This window comes from Juglans microcarpa x Juglans regia, chromosome 7D, assembly GCF_004785595.1.
Source record: "Juglans microcarpa x Juglans regia isolate MS1-56 chromosome 7D, Jm3101_v1.0, whole genome shotgun sequence".
NCBI classification, from domain to species: Eukaryota; Viridiplantae; Streptophyta; class Magnoliopsida; order Fagales; family Juglandaceae; genus Juglans; species Juglans microcarpa x Juglans regia.
Window position 1 is genome coordinate 24,886,752 of NC_054606.1, and position 21,527 is coordinate 24,908,278.

Genomic DNA, 21,527 nt, shown 5'->3' on the forward strand with positions numbered 1-21,527 from the left:
AATACTATATAATAATTTTCCGAGGATCACGGGTGCGCTCGAAGTGGAAATATAGCTGTCGAACAGTGTAAAATACACTGTGGCCGTGGGTCACAGATACCCACTTTTCAACGGTGACAAACGAAGACTCAAATTTGATAGAGTAGGGCCTAGGGAGGTCGGTGAAGCTAGTGGTGGTGGTAGTTTGCCGTGGGTGGCGGCGCAATGGGCAGTAGAAGACCAAAATACCCAAATCGGAAATGTAGATGGTGGAGCTTCACCGGTGGCGGATCAGAGCTGGGGTTGGGTCCAATGGGTTGCTAAGAGGTCGAGGATGAAGTGGTGTGAAGATGATGGCTGTGGCGCCCCCAATCCCCCTTATAAAAATACACAGGGATCGAGACGCCAGGATGGAGATAACACGGTCACACATCCCAACGAAGTGCCAGTGTGTGTGTACATGCAACAGTGTTCAAATAAAATAACGCAGCGGATAGTCAACTAAGTACCAGAATTTAATTACAATCAAACATCAGTAAAGATTTAAATAGCCGTTATACAGTCATCCATAAAATAATTTACAATAGTTTTAAAAGTACAAACGAGTGATCCGAGATCACTCCTCAGGCGGAGCCGTCTCCTCAGGCTCGCCCTCCTCCTCCTCATCAACATCAAAATCTGCGATACCACAAAATGGTCTCGCAGGTAAGTATAACCCAAACAACAACGTAATACAAAATGCATTAAATGCAACTAACATGCATACACATGAAAACATGCATTTTTTCACAATACATCATTTTTTCCCGAAAATGATAAATTTCCACAACATACACCAAAATCTCATTTTGGTCCAAATTATCCGTAAAACATTTTCCCAGAAAATGATTTACCCAAAAATCAACTCGCACTATTTTCCCAGAAAATAGTGCATTAATCCCAAATGCACCATGCATTATTTCCATATGCACCATGGTCTCCCCTATGGACCATCCGCACGTCCTGGCTTCGCAGCGGTGCTCAGTTCCGCGCCCAGCGCGTACATGGCCAAGCACCCACACTACGCAACGAGCGATGCCCAGTTCCGCGCCCAGCGCGTACGTGGCCAGACATCCTCTAGTCCCCGCCAGCAGAAGGACCACGGAGTCGGCACGAGACCATCTCGTCCGATCCCATTGTCGCCCGGCGACAATCCAGGGGACGTTACTCAGTATATTCCGCTCCCGAGTAACCAGAGGAGCTCCACCGAGTTAATGCCCCATCTCGGCTTGGGGTCGTGATACACACGCACCAAAAATATTAACACATAAAATCATAGCTTTTCAAAGCACATGAACATGAATGCAATACACGAAAACCCAGTTTTCTTTTACAAACATGATCATGCATGAAATGATGAAATGCACATGTACCAACACAACATCCAAACCAACAAATACCAATCCAATCAAATCCAACCAAACAACTCCAATCACAAATCCATCCGACCCCCGAACTCCTCGGACTCAGTCCGGCATGCCAAAAACACAGTGAAATGGGTTAGTGCAAAAATACATTTAAATTACGAAAGTTCTTTGGAGAAATACTTACAGTGCAATATAATAATTTTCCGAGGATCGCGAAGTTGAAAAAGGCGACGTTTGAGCAACACTACAGTGTAAAATACACTGTGGCCGTGGGTCACAGATACCCACTTTTCAACGAGGACAAATGAAGACCCAAGATTGATAGGGTAGGGCCTAGGGAGGTCGGTGAAGCTAGTGGTGGTGGTGGTTTGCCGTGGGTGGCGGCGCAAGGGGTGGTTTTAGGCCAAAAATGTGCAAATCGGAGATGGACTTGGTGGGGCTTCACCGGTGACGGATCGGAGTTGGGGTTGGGTCCAATGGGTTGCCAAGAGGCCGGGGATGAAGTGGTAGGAAGATGGTGGCCGGAGGTGGCGCGACGGCGGCGCAATGGAGGAAAATGTGCCGCGGCGTCGTGGGTTTCGTGGGCTTCGTGGAGACTAACGGCGGCACGAACGGAGGTGATACTGGTGGGGTAGGACGGCCGGCGGCTGGGGAGTCTAATGGGCTGGGCGGTGACGACCACCGCCGGCGGACGGCGGCGCTGGGAGTGGACGAGGGAAACGGGCGGAGGAGAGGAGAGGAGAGAGAGAAATCGCGCGGGAGAATGAAGCCAGCAGGAAAAAAAAAGAAAAGAAAAAAAAGAAAAGAAGAAAAGAAAAAGAAAAGGAAAAGAAAAATAGAGGGAAAAGAAATGAGGTCCAATCCTCATAACTTGGGTCACAAAAATGATCCAACGGAAACGATTTTAAAACCACAAGTTAAATAAAATAATTTAAACGTAATGGTAAAGTCAAATTGAAATAATTAAATCCCATGGTAATTAATTTAAATATTAAAAGCAATTTAAATGCATAACAATAAATAAATATTAAGAAAGCATATAAAAATAATTTCCACCAAATAAAAATCATAGAAATAAACTCACTAAAAATCCAACCAATTTAAAATAAGAGAAATTATTTTAATTACATAAAAATAATTCCTTCAGTAAAAATACACTAAAATACGGGGTGTTACATCCTCCCCCCCTTAAAAAAATTTCGTCCTCGAAATTGGCAAGGTCAACATTAAGACTAAGACAGGAATAAGATTCAACTAAGAGCAGACTAAGAACATACTGCCAAAATAGTCAGGCAAGGCCACTCTATAAGCAACAAGCGCAACCTTCTCTACGATCTGAAAATGGCCAACATATCTTGGACATCAACAATCGCCCAAATTGAGTTCTTCCCACTAGGAGTCCTCGGCAACCCTACCACAAAATCCATAGAAATATCATCCCACTTCCACTGTTAACCATCAATAACAAATTGCACAACCAAATGATTAATCTCCCATTACAAATATCTTCTCAAAATTCAAGTCACCGTTAATTCTTCAAATCAGCACAACTTGAACTCCTGACTACAACAAAAATACCACGCTTCTGCTGCGCACTCTGATATTCGCCACATGCATAAAACATTACGTTCTCATGAAACTAACACCATCGAGTACAAGGTGGCTCCATTCCTACTAACCAAAACCCTTATCACAATTTGGTAGAAAAACACTCTCTCTCCCAAAACCACGAGTTATAACTCAAATTCCTCAATTAACTTCTGCTGCCTTGATCAAAATCAAATTCTATAAAATACAACCATGATCAAAGACAGAAACCCAATATCAAACAACCTCAGCATCCCAAATTGAAAATAAACAACCTCAACCCAAAATACACTCATCTCCTCTAAGATAAGAAACATCCTTTAAAAGACTCAATTCCAACCTAGCGAATCAAAAAGAGTGCCTAGCGACTTCTACCTAACAACCTAAACCCGAAAGCTCACCATCTACATTCTAAACATCATCTAATCTAACGGTGACTAAACTCACAGCAAACCACCATTGACTTCACCAAAACATTAACAAAACTTCCTTGGTAACTCGCCCACCTATTTCTACTCCAATAAGCTAGTATTAACACAACTAGTTCCTTCAATAGCACATCACTATTAAACCTCAGGGCAAACCATACTGATCAAATCTTCAATCTACCAAAAGCCATTACAAAGCACCCAAGGATCCTAATGCTTTATTACCCCCACATACTTGATCATATCATTCATCGCTAACGTCTAAACTTCAACTTCCAAGATCTTATCATATACCGTACGTGACATCCCATCAATCTCTCTTCAAGTTAAATAACAATGTCCTTCATTCAACCAACTAGATGCTCAAACTTCAAAAGAAAGTATAACCTTAAAATTTAAATTCCTAGGTAACCTCAAGTCACAATTAATTCCTGAAGATAATCACAATAACTATTCCCAACCATGATTCATTGAGTAACCCACTTCAATTGCACACTTCGATCGACTCACCAAAAACTCCAAGCCAAGGTCTCTTGAATTACTACTATTGTGTCGACTCCTCTTCCACACCTACCAAAACCACTTCTTTCAAACCAAAATGAGACTAGGACCTATACTCTCCGAAATCCATAACCACTCACCACTACTATACATCAATCTTACGCACCCTTAGCCAAAACCAATAATCCTCCAAACGTGCAGGTGGTCATCATTACCATTTCCATCACTAAACCTATATCCTCGAAATCAATAAGAATCATTTCTTTAATCGTCACCATCTATTATCCTTAAAATTGATATGGATTAAATCCTCAACCTGACACTGTAACCTCAAGCTAAAATCAATTATTAACTGAACTAGATCAACATCCTCCATCTCCAAAGAAATTCTCCCCTAAAAATTCTCATATCAATAACTCAACTCAGATCAATCCTATTTTAATTCAGCCATTCAACTCTGGAATTCTAAAACCTTAACCCAGATATAAATCATTTCCTGAAATCCTCAAGATCGATGAACTCAAATCTAAAACATTCGCCTTATAAAACTTGTAAATTCTAAAACCCCAAATGTTATCAAATTGCTTATCGAGGTCGGCAAGATCAAAAACTTCTAGTCTAAGTAATCTCTTAATTGCTTGTTGAACCTACCAGCTTAAATCCCATTAACTTATTTTCTAAAAAAAAAAACTATGGGGCCACAAACCTTAGATGAACATCTCATAAATCTAACATTGACATTCGTTGAACTTACAACCCCCTACCTCAAAGACTCATTACCTAAATTCTACGGAACCTAAATCCTCAATTATCCTAAGCAATTAAAACTATTCCCCTCCTTAGCAGCAACTTGAGTACCTAATCCAAAGAGTTCTCCCAGACCCTGATGTTCGAGCCTTGATATTAAAACAACCAATCACCAAGAGTTCAGGCCTACTATACCAATGTTTAAGCCTAACAATGGCCTTCTCAGTCGTACCATCTTCCTGTCATAACATAACCCTTAACCCGCCTTTCAATTTCGAACAAAACAAAATAAAATAAAATTTCATAAATAAAATAACATACGACAAAATGCATAAAACCAATGAAGTAGATCACCATAAAATAAATATAACAATAAAATAATCCGCCATAAGATAAAACAATTAAATTAAAATGACATACAAATAAATAAATAAACAACAAAATTATTATACAATAAAATAAATAAACAACAGAATTATTATACAATAAAATAAACAAAGCCAATAAAACCATACTCAACCAAAGGTAAACACTAATTAAAACAATAAAAACAAATAACGTCAATTAACATCAATTAACATAAAATAAAATAGTAATAAACTCATAATATAAAATAAATAACTTAACTTACACCACTTAAACAAAAATTTTATTATTTTAAAATAATAATAAAAATAATTTTCTGGTACTATCCTAAGGGACATGTGGTTTTACCCAGAGCCGAACTGCTCTGATACCACCTGTGGCGCCCCCAATCCCCCTTATAAAAATACACAGGGATCGAGACGCCAGGATGGAGACAACACGGTCACACATCCCAACGAAGTGCCAGTGTGTGTGTACATGCAACAGTGTTCAAATAAAATAACGCAGCGGATAGTCAACTAAGTACCAGAATTTAATTACAATCAAACATCAGTAAAGATTTAAATAGCCGTTATACAGTCATCCATAAAATAATTTACAATAGTTTTAAAAGTACAAACGAGTGATCCCAGATCACTCCTCAGGCGGAGCCGTCTCCTCAGGCTCGCCCTCCTCCTCCTCATCAACATCAAAATCTGCGATACCACAAAATGGTCTCGCAGGTAAGTATAACCCAAACAACAACGTAATACAAAATGCATTAAATGCAACTAACATGCATACACATGAAAACATGCATTTTTTCACAATACATCATTTTTCCCGAAAATGATAAATTTCCACAACATACACCAAAATCTCATTTTGGTCCAAATTATCCGTAAAACATTTTCCCAGAAAATGATTTACCCAAAAATCAACTCGCACTATTTTCCCAGAAAATAGTGCATTAATCCCAAATGCACCATGCATTATTTCCATATGCACCATGGTCTCCCCTATGGACCATCCGCACGTCCTGGCTTCGCAGCGGTGCTCAGTTCCGCGCCCAGCGCGTACATGGCCAAGCACCCACACTACGCAACGAGCGATGCCCAGTTCCGCGCCCAGCGCGTACGTGGCCAGACATCCTCTAGTCCCCGCCAGCAGAAGGACCACGGAGTCGGCACGAGACCATCTCGTCCGATCCCATTGTCGCCCGGCGACAATCCAGGGGACGTTACTCAGTATATTCCTCTCCCGAGTAACCAGAGGAGCTCCACCGAGTTAATGCCCCATCTCGACTTGGGGTCGTGATACACACGCACCAAAAATATTAACACATAAAATCATAGCTTTTCAAAGCACATGAACATGAATGCAATACACGAAAACCCAGTTTTCTTTTACAAACATGATCATGCATGAAATGATGAAATGCACATGTACCAACACAACATCCAAACCAACAAATACCAATCCAATCAAATCCAACCAAACAACTCCAATCACAAATCCATCCGACCCCCGAACTCCTCGGACTCAGTCCGGCATGCCAAAAACACAGTGAAATGGGTTAGTGCAAAAATACATTTAAATTACGAAAGTTCTTTGGAGAAATACTTACAGTGCAATATAATAATTTTCCGAGGATCGCGAAGTTGAAAAAGGCGACGTTTGAGCAACACTACAGTGTAAAATACACTGTGGCCGTGGGTCACAGATACCCACTTTTCAACGAGGACAAATGAAGACCCAAGATTGATAGGGTAGGGCCTAGGGAGGTCGGTGAAGCTAGTGGTGGTGGTGGTTTGCCGTGGGTGGCGGCGCAAGGGGTGGTTTTAGGCCAAAAATGTGCAAATCGGAGATGGACTTGGTGGGGCTTCACCGGTGACGGATCGGAGTTGGGGTTGGGTCCAATGGGTTGCCAAGAGGCCGGGGATGAAGTGGTAGGAAGATGGTGGCCGGAGGTGGCGCGACGGCGGCGCAATGGAGGAAAATGTGCCGCGGCGTCGTGGGTTTCGTGGGCTTCGTGGAGACTAACGGCGGCACGAACGGCGGTGATACTGGTGGGGTAGGACGGCCGGCGGCTGGGGAGTCTAATGGGCTGGGCGGTGACGACCACCGCCGGCGGACGGCGGCGCTGGGAGTGGATGAGGGAAACGGGCGGAGGAGAGGAGAGGAGAGAGAGAAATCGCGCGGGAGAATGAAGCCAGCAGGAAAAAAAAAGAAAAGAAAAAAAAGAAAAGAAGAAAAGAAAAAGAAAAGGAAAAGAAAAATAGAGGGAAAAGAAATGAGGTCCAATCCTCATAACTTGGGTCACAAAAATGATCCAACGGAAACGATTTTAAAACCACAAGTTAAATAAAATAATTTAAACGTAATGGTAAAGTCAAATTGAAATAATTAAATCCCACGGTAATTAATTTAAATATTAAAAGCAATTTAAATGCATAACAATAAATAAATATTAAGAAAGCATATAAAAATAATTTCCACCAAATAAAAATCATAGAAATAAACTCACTAAAAATCCAACCAATTTAAAATAAGAGAAATTATTTTAATTACATAAAAATAATTTCTTCAGTAAAAATACACTAAAATACGGGGTGTTACAGTGGCCAATGGTGGTGCGACGGCGGCGCTGGAGCGAAAGTAACGCCGCGGCTTTGAAGGGCTACTGGTGGTTAACGGCGGCGCAAATGGAGGTGAGGTTAGTGGGGTAAGGTCGCCGGCGGCTGAGGAACCAAATGGGGTGGGCGGTGACGGTCACGGCGGCGCGACGGCGGCGGGTTGGGTATGGGCGACGGACGCAAGGGAGAGAGGGAGAGCGGGCTGGGCTTCACGCGGGAGAGAAGGAGAAATAAGAAGGAAAAAGAAAAGAAAGAAAAGAAAATGAGAGGAAAGAAAAATGGAGGGAAAAGAAATGAGGTCCAATCCTCATAACTTGGGTCACAAAAATGATCCAACGGAAACAATTTCAAAACCTCAAGTTAAATAAAATAATTTAAACGTAATGGTAAAGTCAAATTGAAATAATTAAATCCCACAGTAATTAATTAAATATGAAAAATAATTTAAATGCACAACAATAAATAAATATTAAGAAAGCACATAAAAATTAATTTTCACCAATTAAAAATCCTAAAAATAATCCAATTAAAATCCAATAATTTTAAAACAAGAGAATAATTTTTGAATAAAATAAAAATAATACTTCAATAAAAATACACTAAAATACGGGGTGTTACAGCACTATTCCTTCTTGTTTTACTGTGTCTTCTTGTATTTATTTCGTGTCTTGTTTTACTTTTTAGACAATAAAAATTTAAAAATATGTCCCTTCGGACCTCAATTTGAACGGTGTGTTCTCCGCTCCACTTAGGCGGTGTATGGGGTTTGGTGCACCCTATTCCGATTAGTCGGGGTATGAGTTTTGTCACCCGGTTATTATTACTGTGCACGATAGATCTCTTAGACTTAAGTCTTCAGAGATCTGCCGCCTGGACTAGACCTTGTCAGCCATGAAAGTGTGCTGGGGAGCTTTTATCGTTTGTAACTGACTTTTTTAAGTCATAGTTGTATGTCCTCTTTATGAATGAAATGCGGTTCGTTATCATATAAAAAAAAAAAAAAAAAAAAAAAGGACAATGTAAATGCGTAACAATAATTAATATTAAGAAAGCATATCAAAATAATTTTCACAAATTAAAAATCATAAAAATAAACCAACAAAAAATTCGATAAACTTAAAACAAGAGAATCAATATTTAAATTAATAAAACTAACCCTTCAATTAAAAATACACTAAAATATGGAGTGTTACAAACATCATAAGCTATATGAGCCCATCTGAATTTAACTATAGACAAGAAAATCATTTCACACTCCAAACAAAATTAGATCACATTATCTAATTAATACTCTTATTTGAACACATAAAACTCTTTTAACCCAAGATATTGAAGAGTATTACTATCGCATAATTGACCATTTGTCAGCCTTCTCATATATAATTATCAAGTATTTCGTCTTTTGAGAAGCATTTTTATTTTTCTTGTTTTTGTAATGCCTGAAAAGGATTCTAATTAAGGGATAGTTAGTCAAGTTGCTATGTGACCAATTAATTAAGTTTGAAACTGATCAACTCCAACCTCACCTTAGCTGGGCGGCCTCAAGTGCTGGCAGATAAGCACAGTACTGCAACAGATATTGCTTCTTGTTGCGATAAGTTCTGCATGTGGCAGTCTCAAAATAGTAACAAAAAGTGAATTTAGCCACAAAAAATGCATTGGCGGAAATCAGTGCAAATATTATGCAATTGTGATACGTTTATTTTTTTGCGCCGGTTTAAAATCACCATAAAGAGCTATATTCCCGCTAATCATCGATCTACTACAAAAAATCTGCAGTTAATGTGATAAGTTTAACTTTCAGGGTGATTAAAAATGCATCAATAAATGGGTTATAAATTTTATCTTTGGATAACTCATTTTTCTTTTATCTCTTCTCTCTATTTTAGGGCTGGGCAGCGAGACTTCCACTTGGCCTGGACGAGTGCCCCTGTCCGTAGACGAGGGACGTGCGGGCATCAGCCCTCATGCTTTTGGCTGTAGGGGACAGTGCCCACCCCTAGAAGGTAGAGAAGAGATAAACGTTTCTTGAATCCCTAGTGAGAAAGAACTATATATAAAAAAATATAAATCCCAAAAGAGAATCATAATGATATATATATATATAAATACATATATATGAATAGATGTTTTCTTAACAAACACAAGATAATTGAACCATAAAAATGTACAAAAATAAAGCAGCTCACAACCAGGCTGTTATATATAACGAGCCCGTATTCTGCTCAATGTGCGAGCTATTATTTATGTTGAATTTTATAAATTTAAATAGTTCATTATACATAATTAATCACTACCATAACTATTAAAGATATATATCAAATATATATATAATGAAGTATGCATATATAAAAGAGTTTACTCTACCAATAAATATTTCATGGTCAATTTACAATATTAAAAATGTAATATATATATATATATATATATGATTGTTCAACTTGAAACAATGCAAAATAGATACAATTAGTACCATAATCAAGAATATTCCAACATAAAATAAAATAAAATAAAAATACTCCCAATATTAATGATGATCTCGATGATCTTGAGGAATTTTAAAACCCATGCATTATGTACGTGCATCATGTACAATGGCCAAACTAATTTATAATAAAATGGTAATACATTGATACATTACATGTGTAATGCCTAGATAGACAGTTAGAGTCATCTTTTTTTAATTTTCCTTCAAACGTCAGCACCTCCACACCCGAAATACAGTTGAATGCAGAAAGTACATTGACCTGGCCTCACTTGATTTGAGAGAGAGGGAGAGAGCGGAAAAGAAAGTGAAAGAAAGAAAAGCAATTTTCTAAAATATATATAAACACTTCTTCGGTTCCTGTTTGAAACGTAGAAAACCGCTTGCCACTTCGGGTTTTGTTTTTTGGTTACTTCGGTTGCCTCTTCGTGTTTAAAGTTTACTATTGCACCGCTTGACCATTCGCTTGCCTCTTCATGTTTTACTGGAACATTTTGAGGATTCTTCGTGTTTTCATGTTTTACGGGAACTATGAGTTTAAACAGTAAAACTATGCATTGCTTGGCCATTAATTGCACTGCTTCATATAGATAATAGGCTAACCATTAATTGTCTATAAATCTCAGGCTGCTTCGGATTGGCTCTATGTCTACACAAAAACCAAGTACGGTGATCCAGTAATTTACATCACCGAGAATGGTAATTTTCTCTTCCTTTTTGAATTATTGTTGCATAAAGTCGATGATGAATTCTTGGATGTCCCATTTTATCTAATTAAGCTAAACCGTAATCTTTTACTAGGAATCAATGAGCACAATAATGCCTCAATACCTCTTAAGGAAGCTCTTGTGGACACCCACAGAATTGATTATCATTATAGGCACCTTGCGTATGTTCACAAGGCTATTGGGTAAGTGCTTAATCCATACATCTCTCTCTCTCTCTCTCTCTCTCTCTCTCTCTCTCTCTCTCTGTGAATGATCTATGACCTTTAATTCATTTTTTTTCCTTGGAGTAGGGAGGGCGTGAGAGTTAAAGGATACTTTGCTTGGTCATTCTCGGACACCTTTGAATGGTTTTCTGGTTATACGATTCGGTTTGGCATCCACTTTATCGACTTTGAGAACGGATTGAAAAGACACCCTAAACTTTCAGCACAATGGTTCAAGAATTTCCTCAAGAAATAGAAATGAAGATTTTCGCATTACGAACTGCCTATCAATAAATTGAGCATGTATCTCTTCACTATGAGTATTGTACTTTTTAAATAATGTAATTTTCTTTCTGTATTGGCTGAAACGCTTGCAGAATGATAAATTGCTTTGCGGATGGTCTCCGCCTTTTATTATGCGTGGTTGTTCAAATTTTCGCATTTTTAGTGTTGAAATTTTCAAAGCTAACGCAGTTTGGATAGTAAAGGTGTTTCATTCTATCCCATCTCATCATTACAATTTTTCAGAATTCTCATCCAAAACATAATAAATAATTCAAAATTTTCAAATTCTAAAACAATAATAAAATTAAAAAATAATATTTTAACAATATTTTATTTAACTTTCAACTTTCATTTAAAACCATCTCATCTCATCTTATTATCAATAGTCGAAATAATTTTGGACTTTTACATTGACTGGGTTCAAATTTTATTAATGCCTTAGCAATTCACTTGTGATATGCTGAGCTTAGATCTCAAAATATTCTTGTTTTTTCTTTATTCGAATGGCTATCATACATACATAGTAAGTCCTAAAGTGACAAATGTGAATTATTGTTTTTCTTTACTCATTAGATTTAAGGAATTGTAAGAATAAATATAATGATATTGGAGCTTTCTAGTAGGCTTGATTAGTCTAATTAATCTGATTGGAAGCCTCTTATATATAACTTTGTTCTAAGAATTTCTTTTGTACATTTTTTTTATAGTTCAATGCAATGGCAGAACCACCAATTGTGTCGAGAGAGCCAACTTTTCTATTGTGTGAAACATTTATGTAAAGAGTAATACTAGATATAGTTTATGGTGTGCAAGCTCTATGCACTCTTTTTTGAAAAACAAAAGGGATCCACAATTATTTTTTTCATATGGGTCCTAGATTTACCAACTTTTTATATGGAAAGTGTTTGTGACTTAATTGCACATCTTAGGACTACAAACATAATCTCTCTTATGTAAATTAAAAAGAGATTGAAAAATCATAAAAATATAGCTACAAACTATTTTGTATAGATCATCGACCTTAAATAATATCTCTTTTATTTTTACTTTGGATCCATGTTAAGAAGACCAATATTGTATAACTAAAAACTTTGAGATCCATATTAATAGCTTTATTATTTCTCCTAAACTTATTTTTAATTTTAATTTTGAAGAGGCCACATCCTTGAAAATAGATAATATCTAGAAATTAAACAAAATTTTGGTGTTATAAGAAAAAAAAAATTTGGAAAGAGGCAATATTTCTAGGTATATTAAAATTTTAGAAAACTTTAGAGAGCATATAGAGATTGTCATTTTTTGGGGAGTCATTTTCTATATTTGTAGAATTATGTATAAAATTTAGGGGGCATTTTATGTTTTGCCCCCCTAAGTATAATGTGGGTCCGCCAATGGTTGAATGATCTTGCATTAATTGTTATGAAAACATCTATTCATATATAAAAAAAAAATCTCTTTTGGGGTTTCTACTGTTTCGATTTTTGTTGTCTTAGCATTTATCATATGTGATATGCTGAGGTTTATACTTACAATATTCTTAATTTGACTTGTTATTGCTTAATCAAATATTTGGTCTTTGAGAAATTGATCTTATACATTACAGCCTCTAGGGTTTGCATGTTCACCAATGGAGACCTAAGTGCCGAGTCTATTAAATTAACCTTGCATTACTTATCAAGAAACAAGTAGTTTCACTTTTCATCCGTGAGTTCTTCTTAATTACCTCCACGCTTTATACACTACAAGAATATACACTTTTTGCGGCGGTCATATGTCGCCGCTATAAGCATCATAATTGCCGCAAAAAATTAAACGCGGCGTTTTATCTAGTGCAGATAAACTGCCGCTATTCGAGCCTGACATAAGCCACTCTTTTCGCTGCAATGCTTCTCCATAAATTGAGAGGAAATTCTCGACGATTTTGTCCTCCGAAGCAACGGCCATCCATAAATGCTGCAAAATTTTGGGTCCCAATCGACTTTGCCGCCGCAAGATCCGTGGTGGTGCCTGCGGGATTGGTTCGTCGCAAAAGGTGCTTTTTATCGGAGAGTTGAGAGACGCCAGGAAACTAGCTGCGATTCCATACATGCCGAGAGAAAGTGGAGGAAGTTGCAGATTAGATCGCGATACCAGGTATTTATGGTGATTGAAATCGCCAAGAGGAATTTTAATTTCTTCTAATTAATTATTGGGTTTTCCGGGGCAAAATAGGTTGCCGAAAATTGGGTTTTGACCAATATTAAACAGTATGAATGTTAGGGGTATTCCGTCGAACGTAATAGGCGCTGGAAATCATCATTTTTGCCCATATAATTTGCAGTGGTGTTTGTTCGTAAAATTGGGGGGGGGGGTTCTTCCGAATTCATTGATTATAAGGGGGGTTCTGCCGAATTCATTGATTATAATTTAGAAATAATGGATCCATTAGTAGCAGAGGTCCTAATTGATTCATTACATTTCAATTTGCAAGGCACCATAAAAACAGGACTCATGAGTTGTTTGTGAAGTTTATCCCTTGCCTAATTGGGTAGAAATTAATCTACCCCTTCTATTTGATCTGCACTGGGTTTACACATACATATATATATATAGATATAGGGTTTTCACATAATCCCTTGCATTTTGAATTTGGTCTATATATATATAATTGTTACTTTCTACATATGCATACAAATATATGTCATCAGTAATATAATTATATCTACATGAACATTTTGCATATATCACGATTCTAGCATTCATACAAAATAACTTGATTGCCCTCATCAAGACTTGAGACAACACTACATATATATATATATATATATATATATATATAAACTGCTCAGTTTCTAGTATATAGTAATTGATGTATTGAACTCATGAGTTGAACACATCAATTACTTACTGATTTAGCACTCACACTAGCTAGTTCTTATTAAATACTTGCTATCCATACATGCCAGCAGTACTCATCTATATGTCAAACTCTCTACATGCATGTACATGATACTTCACATGAGAAAATCCTTCGGGTCTGGGAGTTGTTGGGGCCTAGAGAAAAATAAAATCAGCACTACCGGTTGGATACCCTTCGAAGGTGATTTGACCTGTTGCAATACACAACACATGCATAAAGTCAGTATAAGTTTTTCTGTTTTCTCTATCCATATTATTTATGAAATTTCTGAAGTTTCACACAAGGTAAGATGTTCTTTGTGCTGTACTGTGAGTAGGTCCATGAACAAACATGTGTATATATGATTCCAGTTAGTTTTCGATGTTGACTATAGCATAGATGGGGCAAAAGGTTATTACACGATATATCTACTAACTGGATGGAATGAACCTAATGAGAAAAAACCAACAATCCAAAGAAATCATCTAGACAAAGATACATGAATAGGACCCAATGGAATTGTCAGTTTAGATGAGGAAAAACTTATGAGTTCAAAAATTGTCCACAATCATTCTCTGGCCATTCTACCTACCACCCATGAAATTGAATAGCATGCAATAAAATAATTATAGATTAAGTTCACAGATTGCATGCTAGTATTCAAAGATTCCATGCTAGTATATTTAGATTAGATTTACAGATTCCATTCTAGTGTCAGATTCCTCATCCCTGTAATAGCCTCTTTTTTCAGTCTCACTCAGCATGGTTTTTCATCAATAACACATAAACTCTTTTACTGATATAGTGCTCTTTATTAAGAAGCACTAATACTTCTCATCTAGCATTAACAAGTTGTTCCCAGAAATTTAATATTGAGATTACGGATATAAGTTATTCAATGATGTTGTTAACATGCCTCACCTGAAAATCCCACCTTCCATGAATTATCTTAACAGATTCAATTATTAAAAATGTTTCCTATTAATCAAACCTTCGGAACAACATTTACATGAGCAATATGCTCACTTTTATTGTAACACCCCGTCCCCGAGGGTCCGGAGAGTTAACTCATGTTACCTGATAATCAACTCTAACATCGCTAATACTCTTCCAAAAGTTCCAAATCCAACGTAAACACTTCAAATTTAATTAACTACACATATTCGTATATGAAATTCTCAATACAGTAACCCCAAAAATTACTAACTTCTCTACATGTCACTTAAATTCACATTTCAACAATATAATTATAAAAAATCACCAATATTCATCGAAAGCTTTCTATTCTTAATCCACTATTCTTAAGTCATCTCACCCAATTCTTCATAGTCTTGATTCTCAGGTGAAATAATAAAAAATCATCTGAAAATATTGAAGATAAGAGGGGGTGAGTTATCAACAACTCAGTAAGCAGAGAACATATACTAGTATGCAAACATGAGCATTTACAGATTTTAGAATGCAGAACAAAATACTTTTTATTTTCTTTTCAGAATGCAGAGTCAGAACATGCTATCAAAATATCAGAGCGAAGGTTTCAAAATAATAATATATATATATATTCTTATTCAAAGTCTTTTGGCATAGCATAACTGACCACCATCATACCAGAACATCACATCGCATCAGAGGCCATGTTTAACCCCCGTGGTAGGGTTGTGCAAACCCTGGTAGCTAACTGAGCAGAAACAGAATGTGAATCTTCGTCTTATTTATTCTCAGAACCCCGAGTGTGCACACAGGAAAGACCACCAGAAAACCACTTTGTTTCCAAAGTGGATGCACCAGAAACAGAACAGTTGGTACCAACCCAAACAGAAGCCACTATTAGCACCCGTTGTAGGTCAAATAGGTCACCATCCACAAACCACATCCCGATTCAGAATGTCATGCCAAAACTTTTCAGAAATCACATCATATCAGAGTACAAAACATCTTCAGAACAGAACAAAGTTTTCAGAAATCACATCACATCAGAGTACAGAACATCTTCAGAACAGAATAGAATCAGATCACAAAACATAATTTTATGCACAAACTTTCATATTCGCTCTCTTTTACACTATTCAGAAGCAAAATGCAAAATAGCTCATGTCTACACCAGTCACGCCAGAAAATACTTTATTTTTAAACAGAATCTCATGAGTAATGCAGAACAAAAAACTGAGGTAGTTCAAATCTCTTTTCATAACAAAACATACATATTTTCAAAAATCAACCTCAGTCCATTTTATTTTATACAAATCTAGCAAAGGAACCCTGCTTACCTGGACTTCTTAGCTTTTCAGAATTTTTCTCAAAAATGTCGAGTCGACTATAAATCGTCATCTATAAAATAATCACGTAATTTCCGTATGTTTTCAATCAATCACGAATTTTGATATTTAAACCTAAGTTTCTAAAATAACCTATTTTAATTCCTCAAAACTTAAAACCCTCATAATTCCAAAATATATCATCACTTCCTAAAATCACCAATATCCAACCAACAAATGTCAACACAATCTAATTTCACAAACAACTTCATTATCCAATCCATTCGACCCCCCTTACTCCTCGGACTCAGTCCGGCATAACCAACCAGTTCACAGATAAAATGAGTTCGTGCAAAAATACATTTAAATCACGAAAGTTATTTGGAAAAATACTTACAATGCTATAATATAATTTTTGAAAGATCACAGAGGTGCTAGCAGTGGCGGCACAGCAACGAAATAGTGCAAAATGCACTGTGGCCGTAGGTCTCAAATACCCATTTTTGAATGGGGACAAACCAAGACCTGAAATTGATAGGGTATGGCTTAGGAATTTCGATGAAGCTAATGGTAGTGGTGGTTTGCCGTGGGTGGTGGCTTAGAGGGTGGTTTAAGGCAAAAAATGCCCAAAACGGAAATGTTGATGGATGTGCTTCACCGGTGGTAGATCGAGGCTAAGAATGGGTGCATTGGGTTGCTAGGAGGTCGAGGATGAAGTGGTGAAGAGATGGTGGCCGGAGGTGGCGCGACGGCAACGCGCAAGCTCAAGATGTGCCACGGCTTTGGGCTGTTCGTGGGGACAAACGGCAGCGCGAAAGGGGCTGAGAATGGAGTGGGGTGGTCGCCAGAGGGAGGGAGAGCTAATGGGCTGGGCGGTGCCGGTCACGGCGGTGCGGCGGCAGTGGGCTGGGAGAAGAGAGAAGAGAGAGGCCTTCGAGAGCGGGAGAGCAGGGAAGAAAAGAAAAGAAAGAAAAAAGAAAAGAGAAGAAGAAAAGAAAAAGAGGAAAGAAAAATGGAGGGAAAGAAATGAAATCCAATCCTCACATCTTGGATCACAAAAAAATGATCCAACGAAAAAGATTTTAAAACAACAAGTTAAATAAAATAATTTAAATGTAATGGTAAAATGAAAATAAAATAATTAAATCCAACAATCAATTAATTTAAAATGAAGAACAATTTAAATGCATAACAATAATTAATATTAAGGAAACATATCAAATTTAATTTTCACAAATTAAAAATCATACAAATAAACCCACTAAAAATCTGACAATTTTAAAACAAGAGAATAAATTTTTAAATTAATAAAATAATCTTTCAATCAAAATACACTAAAAATACGGGATATCACATTTATTCTTAGCAAACAAAGGTTACTTTGATGTCAGACATGATCAGATATTTAACTTCCCCAACATCATAAGGAATGTAAGGCCAAAAATGTTCTAACTATAACTATGTTAATTCTAATGTCAATCCCTTATGGTGCAACCAGATCATGCTAACCTCACACAGCTTACAGAGCATACCAATAACACTAACATAAAGCCCACATATTATTTAATGGATCCCACACTCTACCCATATTTTTATCATAAACTAGCTGTGCTGAAATGGAAAATAAATGACATGCTCTACACATCATAGAATTTGTAACAGATAGAGGAATTACCAAATTACCTATTTTCCTTTACCCTCTCCATCAATTGAAGATTTCCCTAGCTGTGCTGAACAAAAGTATTTTTTCTACTGATCTCCCCATGACACCTTCATCAAAAGTATAGTTGTAAGTCAAAATACAAAATACTCATGAGTAACTACTGACAAATTCATTGGGGCTAAGGATCTGTGGATTGAGTCTCTCTCTGAGACTCTAATTGTGTCCTTAGTTCTGACATTGTAATGTTGACGTGTTGCTCATACTCCTGCATATGGTCCCTCATAGCCAGCGAAACCACCTTCAATATCAAGCATCCGATTTTTGTAATACTCAGCATTTTTCAGATTCTGTTTATTTTCCTTAGCAAGGCGTTCATACTCTACATTGGTCACTCCAGGAACTATAGATGATTCCGGCATAACAGAGTGGTCCAGCCCTCTAGAATAGCCAGACCTATGTCCCAGAACCTCCCTAAAAATGGTTGCTACTGCTTCATCAGTGCGATACTCTGGTTCTTTTGCATTCATCAATTCAACCATTTGATTCTGTGGTATTTATAAGAACCCAAACATCAGCCTTTTTCTTGCTCTATCAGCTTAAAGCTCCCATTCAATATTATGTGTTATCACCTAACTAGTTGATCCTAACATACATTAACGTTTATATATTCAGCTCACCAATTTTGAATATGGATTGTGAGCAATTCATTATGCAAACTGAGTGAAATTCCTAGCAATAACAGTATCTTTGATCTCTGCTGTAATTTTGTTGGGCATATAAGGTTGATGCTTTCTTAACTAATATTGCTAAAAAAATAATTAACTTATACTTAGAGTAGTAAACACAATATCACAATACCATAGACTAAACAATTATCAATTTACTAATACACAGAAATTGGATCTGAAAAACCAGTTTGCTTGTGCTTACATAATTCTCTTTCGTGGTTGGTGTGATGAATCTGCCCTTTTTATTTGACCAGTGCGCATCCTTGTAGAAATCAATTAGATTCCGGTCCTTCTAAATTTTTCATCAATAGGCAAACCAATCAAATATTCGGATCCCATTTCAAATAAAATGCAAACATTCAGAAAAAGAAATAAGTTTATACCCTTCTTTCCATTAGTACAACAAACGATGTCCTTCCGCTTGTGTGGTTGACCCTTTGTTTACGCCTATTCTCTTTGTTTTGAGTGGACATTTTCTAAAACAAAACACAAATTGAAACTGACAAGGCATCAAAACATCTCGGTGATTAATAAGACATCATCTATGTTCTGTTTTAGCTATATAGAAACCCACAAATTTCAGACAAAGGAATTTAGTAACAAGCTGTACATCTTATTCTCATTCCGGTTTTGACAGTCTTTAATACGTACCTTGAATTCAACACTAGCCCACCGACTGCATAACCACTCCCAAACTGGCCTATCTACCATTGAACCTCCATTAACTAATGCCTCCTCATGTGTTGCATATTCTATGTATTTCCGGTGCAACATGTAATGAAACGCATTGTATGCACGTGATAGCTGAGTTGTGACTGTCTGACGATGATTTTTCTTCGTCCAATCCAATACAAAGTCAGCCTAGAAATGCCATTGTGTTATAAACCCTTTATCAATATTTAAAACATGTTTTACTAATCTGGTTTTGTTAAAAACAGATGCCCAGTTGTGGGATTTTTCATATTCTTGGTAATAAATTTACATGTCCCATGATAAATCATCTCAATGGTTAATCTTAGCATTGAGATATTACCATTGAATGATTCACTACATTCAAATCCTGTCCTCCACCATTATTGAACATTGGTGATATTATTGGTAATTCTTGTAATCTGGATGGAAATTTATGCGTAATCATTGAAGATAAACAACATCTTCCATTTAAATCATCAACAAAGGAAAAACCTTCTACATTTAATCATTCAATGTAAAAAAACCTTACTCGAACTCGATCAATCAGTTCATCTTTCTCCTTTACGTCAACGACACTCAAGCTAACATGCCTCATTTCTGCCCGATCCACGTCACTCTCGTTGTGTAGACTGTCCTGTTGTTACAGCTTAGGCCTGTCTTCCCATCTTTTATCTGCAGTGGTATCTTGCCATACTTTCACAGCCTCTCAAACTCCATCCCTTTGGCTACACCCCTACCATGTGTACTACTCCTTGGTACCATATATACCAAGCATAAAAATACATTAGACTAAATAAGTTGCAATAAGCTTTACATACCAACCATAGAAATTTTCGGACTTTTATTTTGCAATAAGCTTTGTATACCAACCATAGAGTCTTATGACTTTTAAGTTGCAATAAGATCCAACATACCAACCATAGAAATATAACTATTGCATGTTGCAATAAGCTGGCACTAGTTATAGAAATATTCGGACTTATAAGGTCCAATAAGTTCTATATACCAACCATAGAAATATTCAGACTTTTAACTTCCAATAAGCTTTATATACCAACCATCACCATATAACTACTGCATTTTGCAATAAGCTTTATTTAGTTATAGAAATATTCAGACTTATCATCTCCAGTAAGTTGTATATACCAACCATTTAATTATGAGAGACTGAAAACTTGTAATAAGCTCAGATTCTACTAGTTTGTCCACTAACTTGTAAAACCTAAATAAATAATGTCTACTGGTTTGTGTTTATGTAAAAGTTAATCATCATAACAACATCATTCTTACCCTCAGATTCTGCATTCACCTGATCTGCTGGATTACAGTTGGGCAAAAATGCTGAACTTACATCATCTGGAAGTTGAGTGGAGTCATCAGATTCCACCTCCCTTTCATCTCTGAGAGTCCAACCTCTCGGTGCTTCTGGTTGCAAGTGTTGCCCAATAGGAGGCAACACTCGTGGCCCTGGTCCCACTATTCCTCCACCTCTCCCTCTATTTGCAAGAACCATTTCCCTAACATGCAATTCCTACTCAGATTAGTGGTATGAATACTAAAGTTTTAATGTGCAGAATGTGTAAAAGGAGTGTAAGAAAATGGCCAACCAATTTGTTCAGGACTGCAGTGAGGAAGCTTGCCTTCGACCAGAGGATTCCAATGTCCAAAACAGAGTTAAGCCTTCACCAATATCTGAACTGGACAGCAGAAATATGCACAACCAATTTCAACTCCTTCAGGACTGAATTGAGCAGAGTGCCTACAGATGGTTTGGCGCTTTCCACTTTTCATTCTCCCGCGCAAGTGTCCTCTCATCTGATCTCAAAGGTCACGCTACTTGTGGATTTTGGATATCTGGACAAGTCATTCACAGATGCATCATGAGCAGTGCAGAAGGCATCAGCAAATTGATAAATTATTTTTTATTGATACTTTCAGTTCCCACGTGATATATCCCAATGAATGACTCTAATTTGTAGC

General features: G+C 37.1%; 2 protein-coding genes across 2 annotated transcripts in view; one reads left to right on the forward strand and one right to left on the reverse strand.

The window, feature by feature from the left end:
• The window catches only part of LOC121238243 (beta-glucosidase 13-like), a 47,139-nt gene extending 35,677 nt beyond the window's left edge, over positions 1–11,462 (forward strand). The window contains exons 3-4 of the mRNA XM_041135071.1: positions 10,916–11,024; positions 11,133–11,462. Coding sequence (XP_040991005.1) covers positions 10,916–11,024; positions 11,133–11,301 — 278 coding nt within the window. The 3' untranslated portion in view covers positions 11,302–11,462. The remainder of the gene's footprint in view (positions 1–10,915; positions 11,025–11,132) is intronic.
• Positions 11,463–18,383: 6,921 nt separating this feature from the next.
• LOC121238444 lies at positions 18,384–19,818 on the reverse strand. The gene is made up of 3 exons (XM_041135288.1): positions 19,238–19,818; positions 19,057–19,146; positions 18,384–18,671 (listed from the first exon to the last, which is right to left on the reverse strand). Exons 1-3 carry the CDS (start codon positions 19,325–19,327, stop codon positions 18,384–18,386), a joined length of 468 nt encoding a protein of 155 aa, XP_040991222.1. The 5' UTR covers positions 19,328–19,818.
• Between the last annotated feature and the right edge of the window lie 1,709 nt (positions 19,819–21,527).

Bases quoted from the DNA above. Each gene is read 5' to 3' on its own strand.
- LOC121238444 (XM_041135288.1), bottom strand. From the start codon at position 19,327: ATGTCCACTCAAAACAAAGAGAATAGGCGTAAACAAAGGGTCAACCAC. The intron at 19,147-19,237 runs GTATAAACTTAT...TGAAAAATTTAG, and splicing joins TTGTACTAATGGAAAGAAGG to AAGGACCGGAATCTAATTGA. The intron at 18,672-19,056 runs GTAAGCACAAGC...TAAATACCACAG, and splicing joins CAACCACGAAAGAGAATTAT to AATCAAATGGTTGAATTGAT.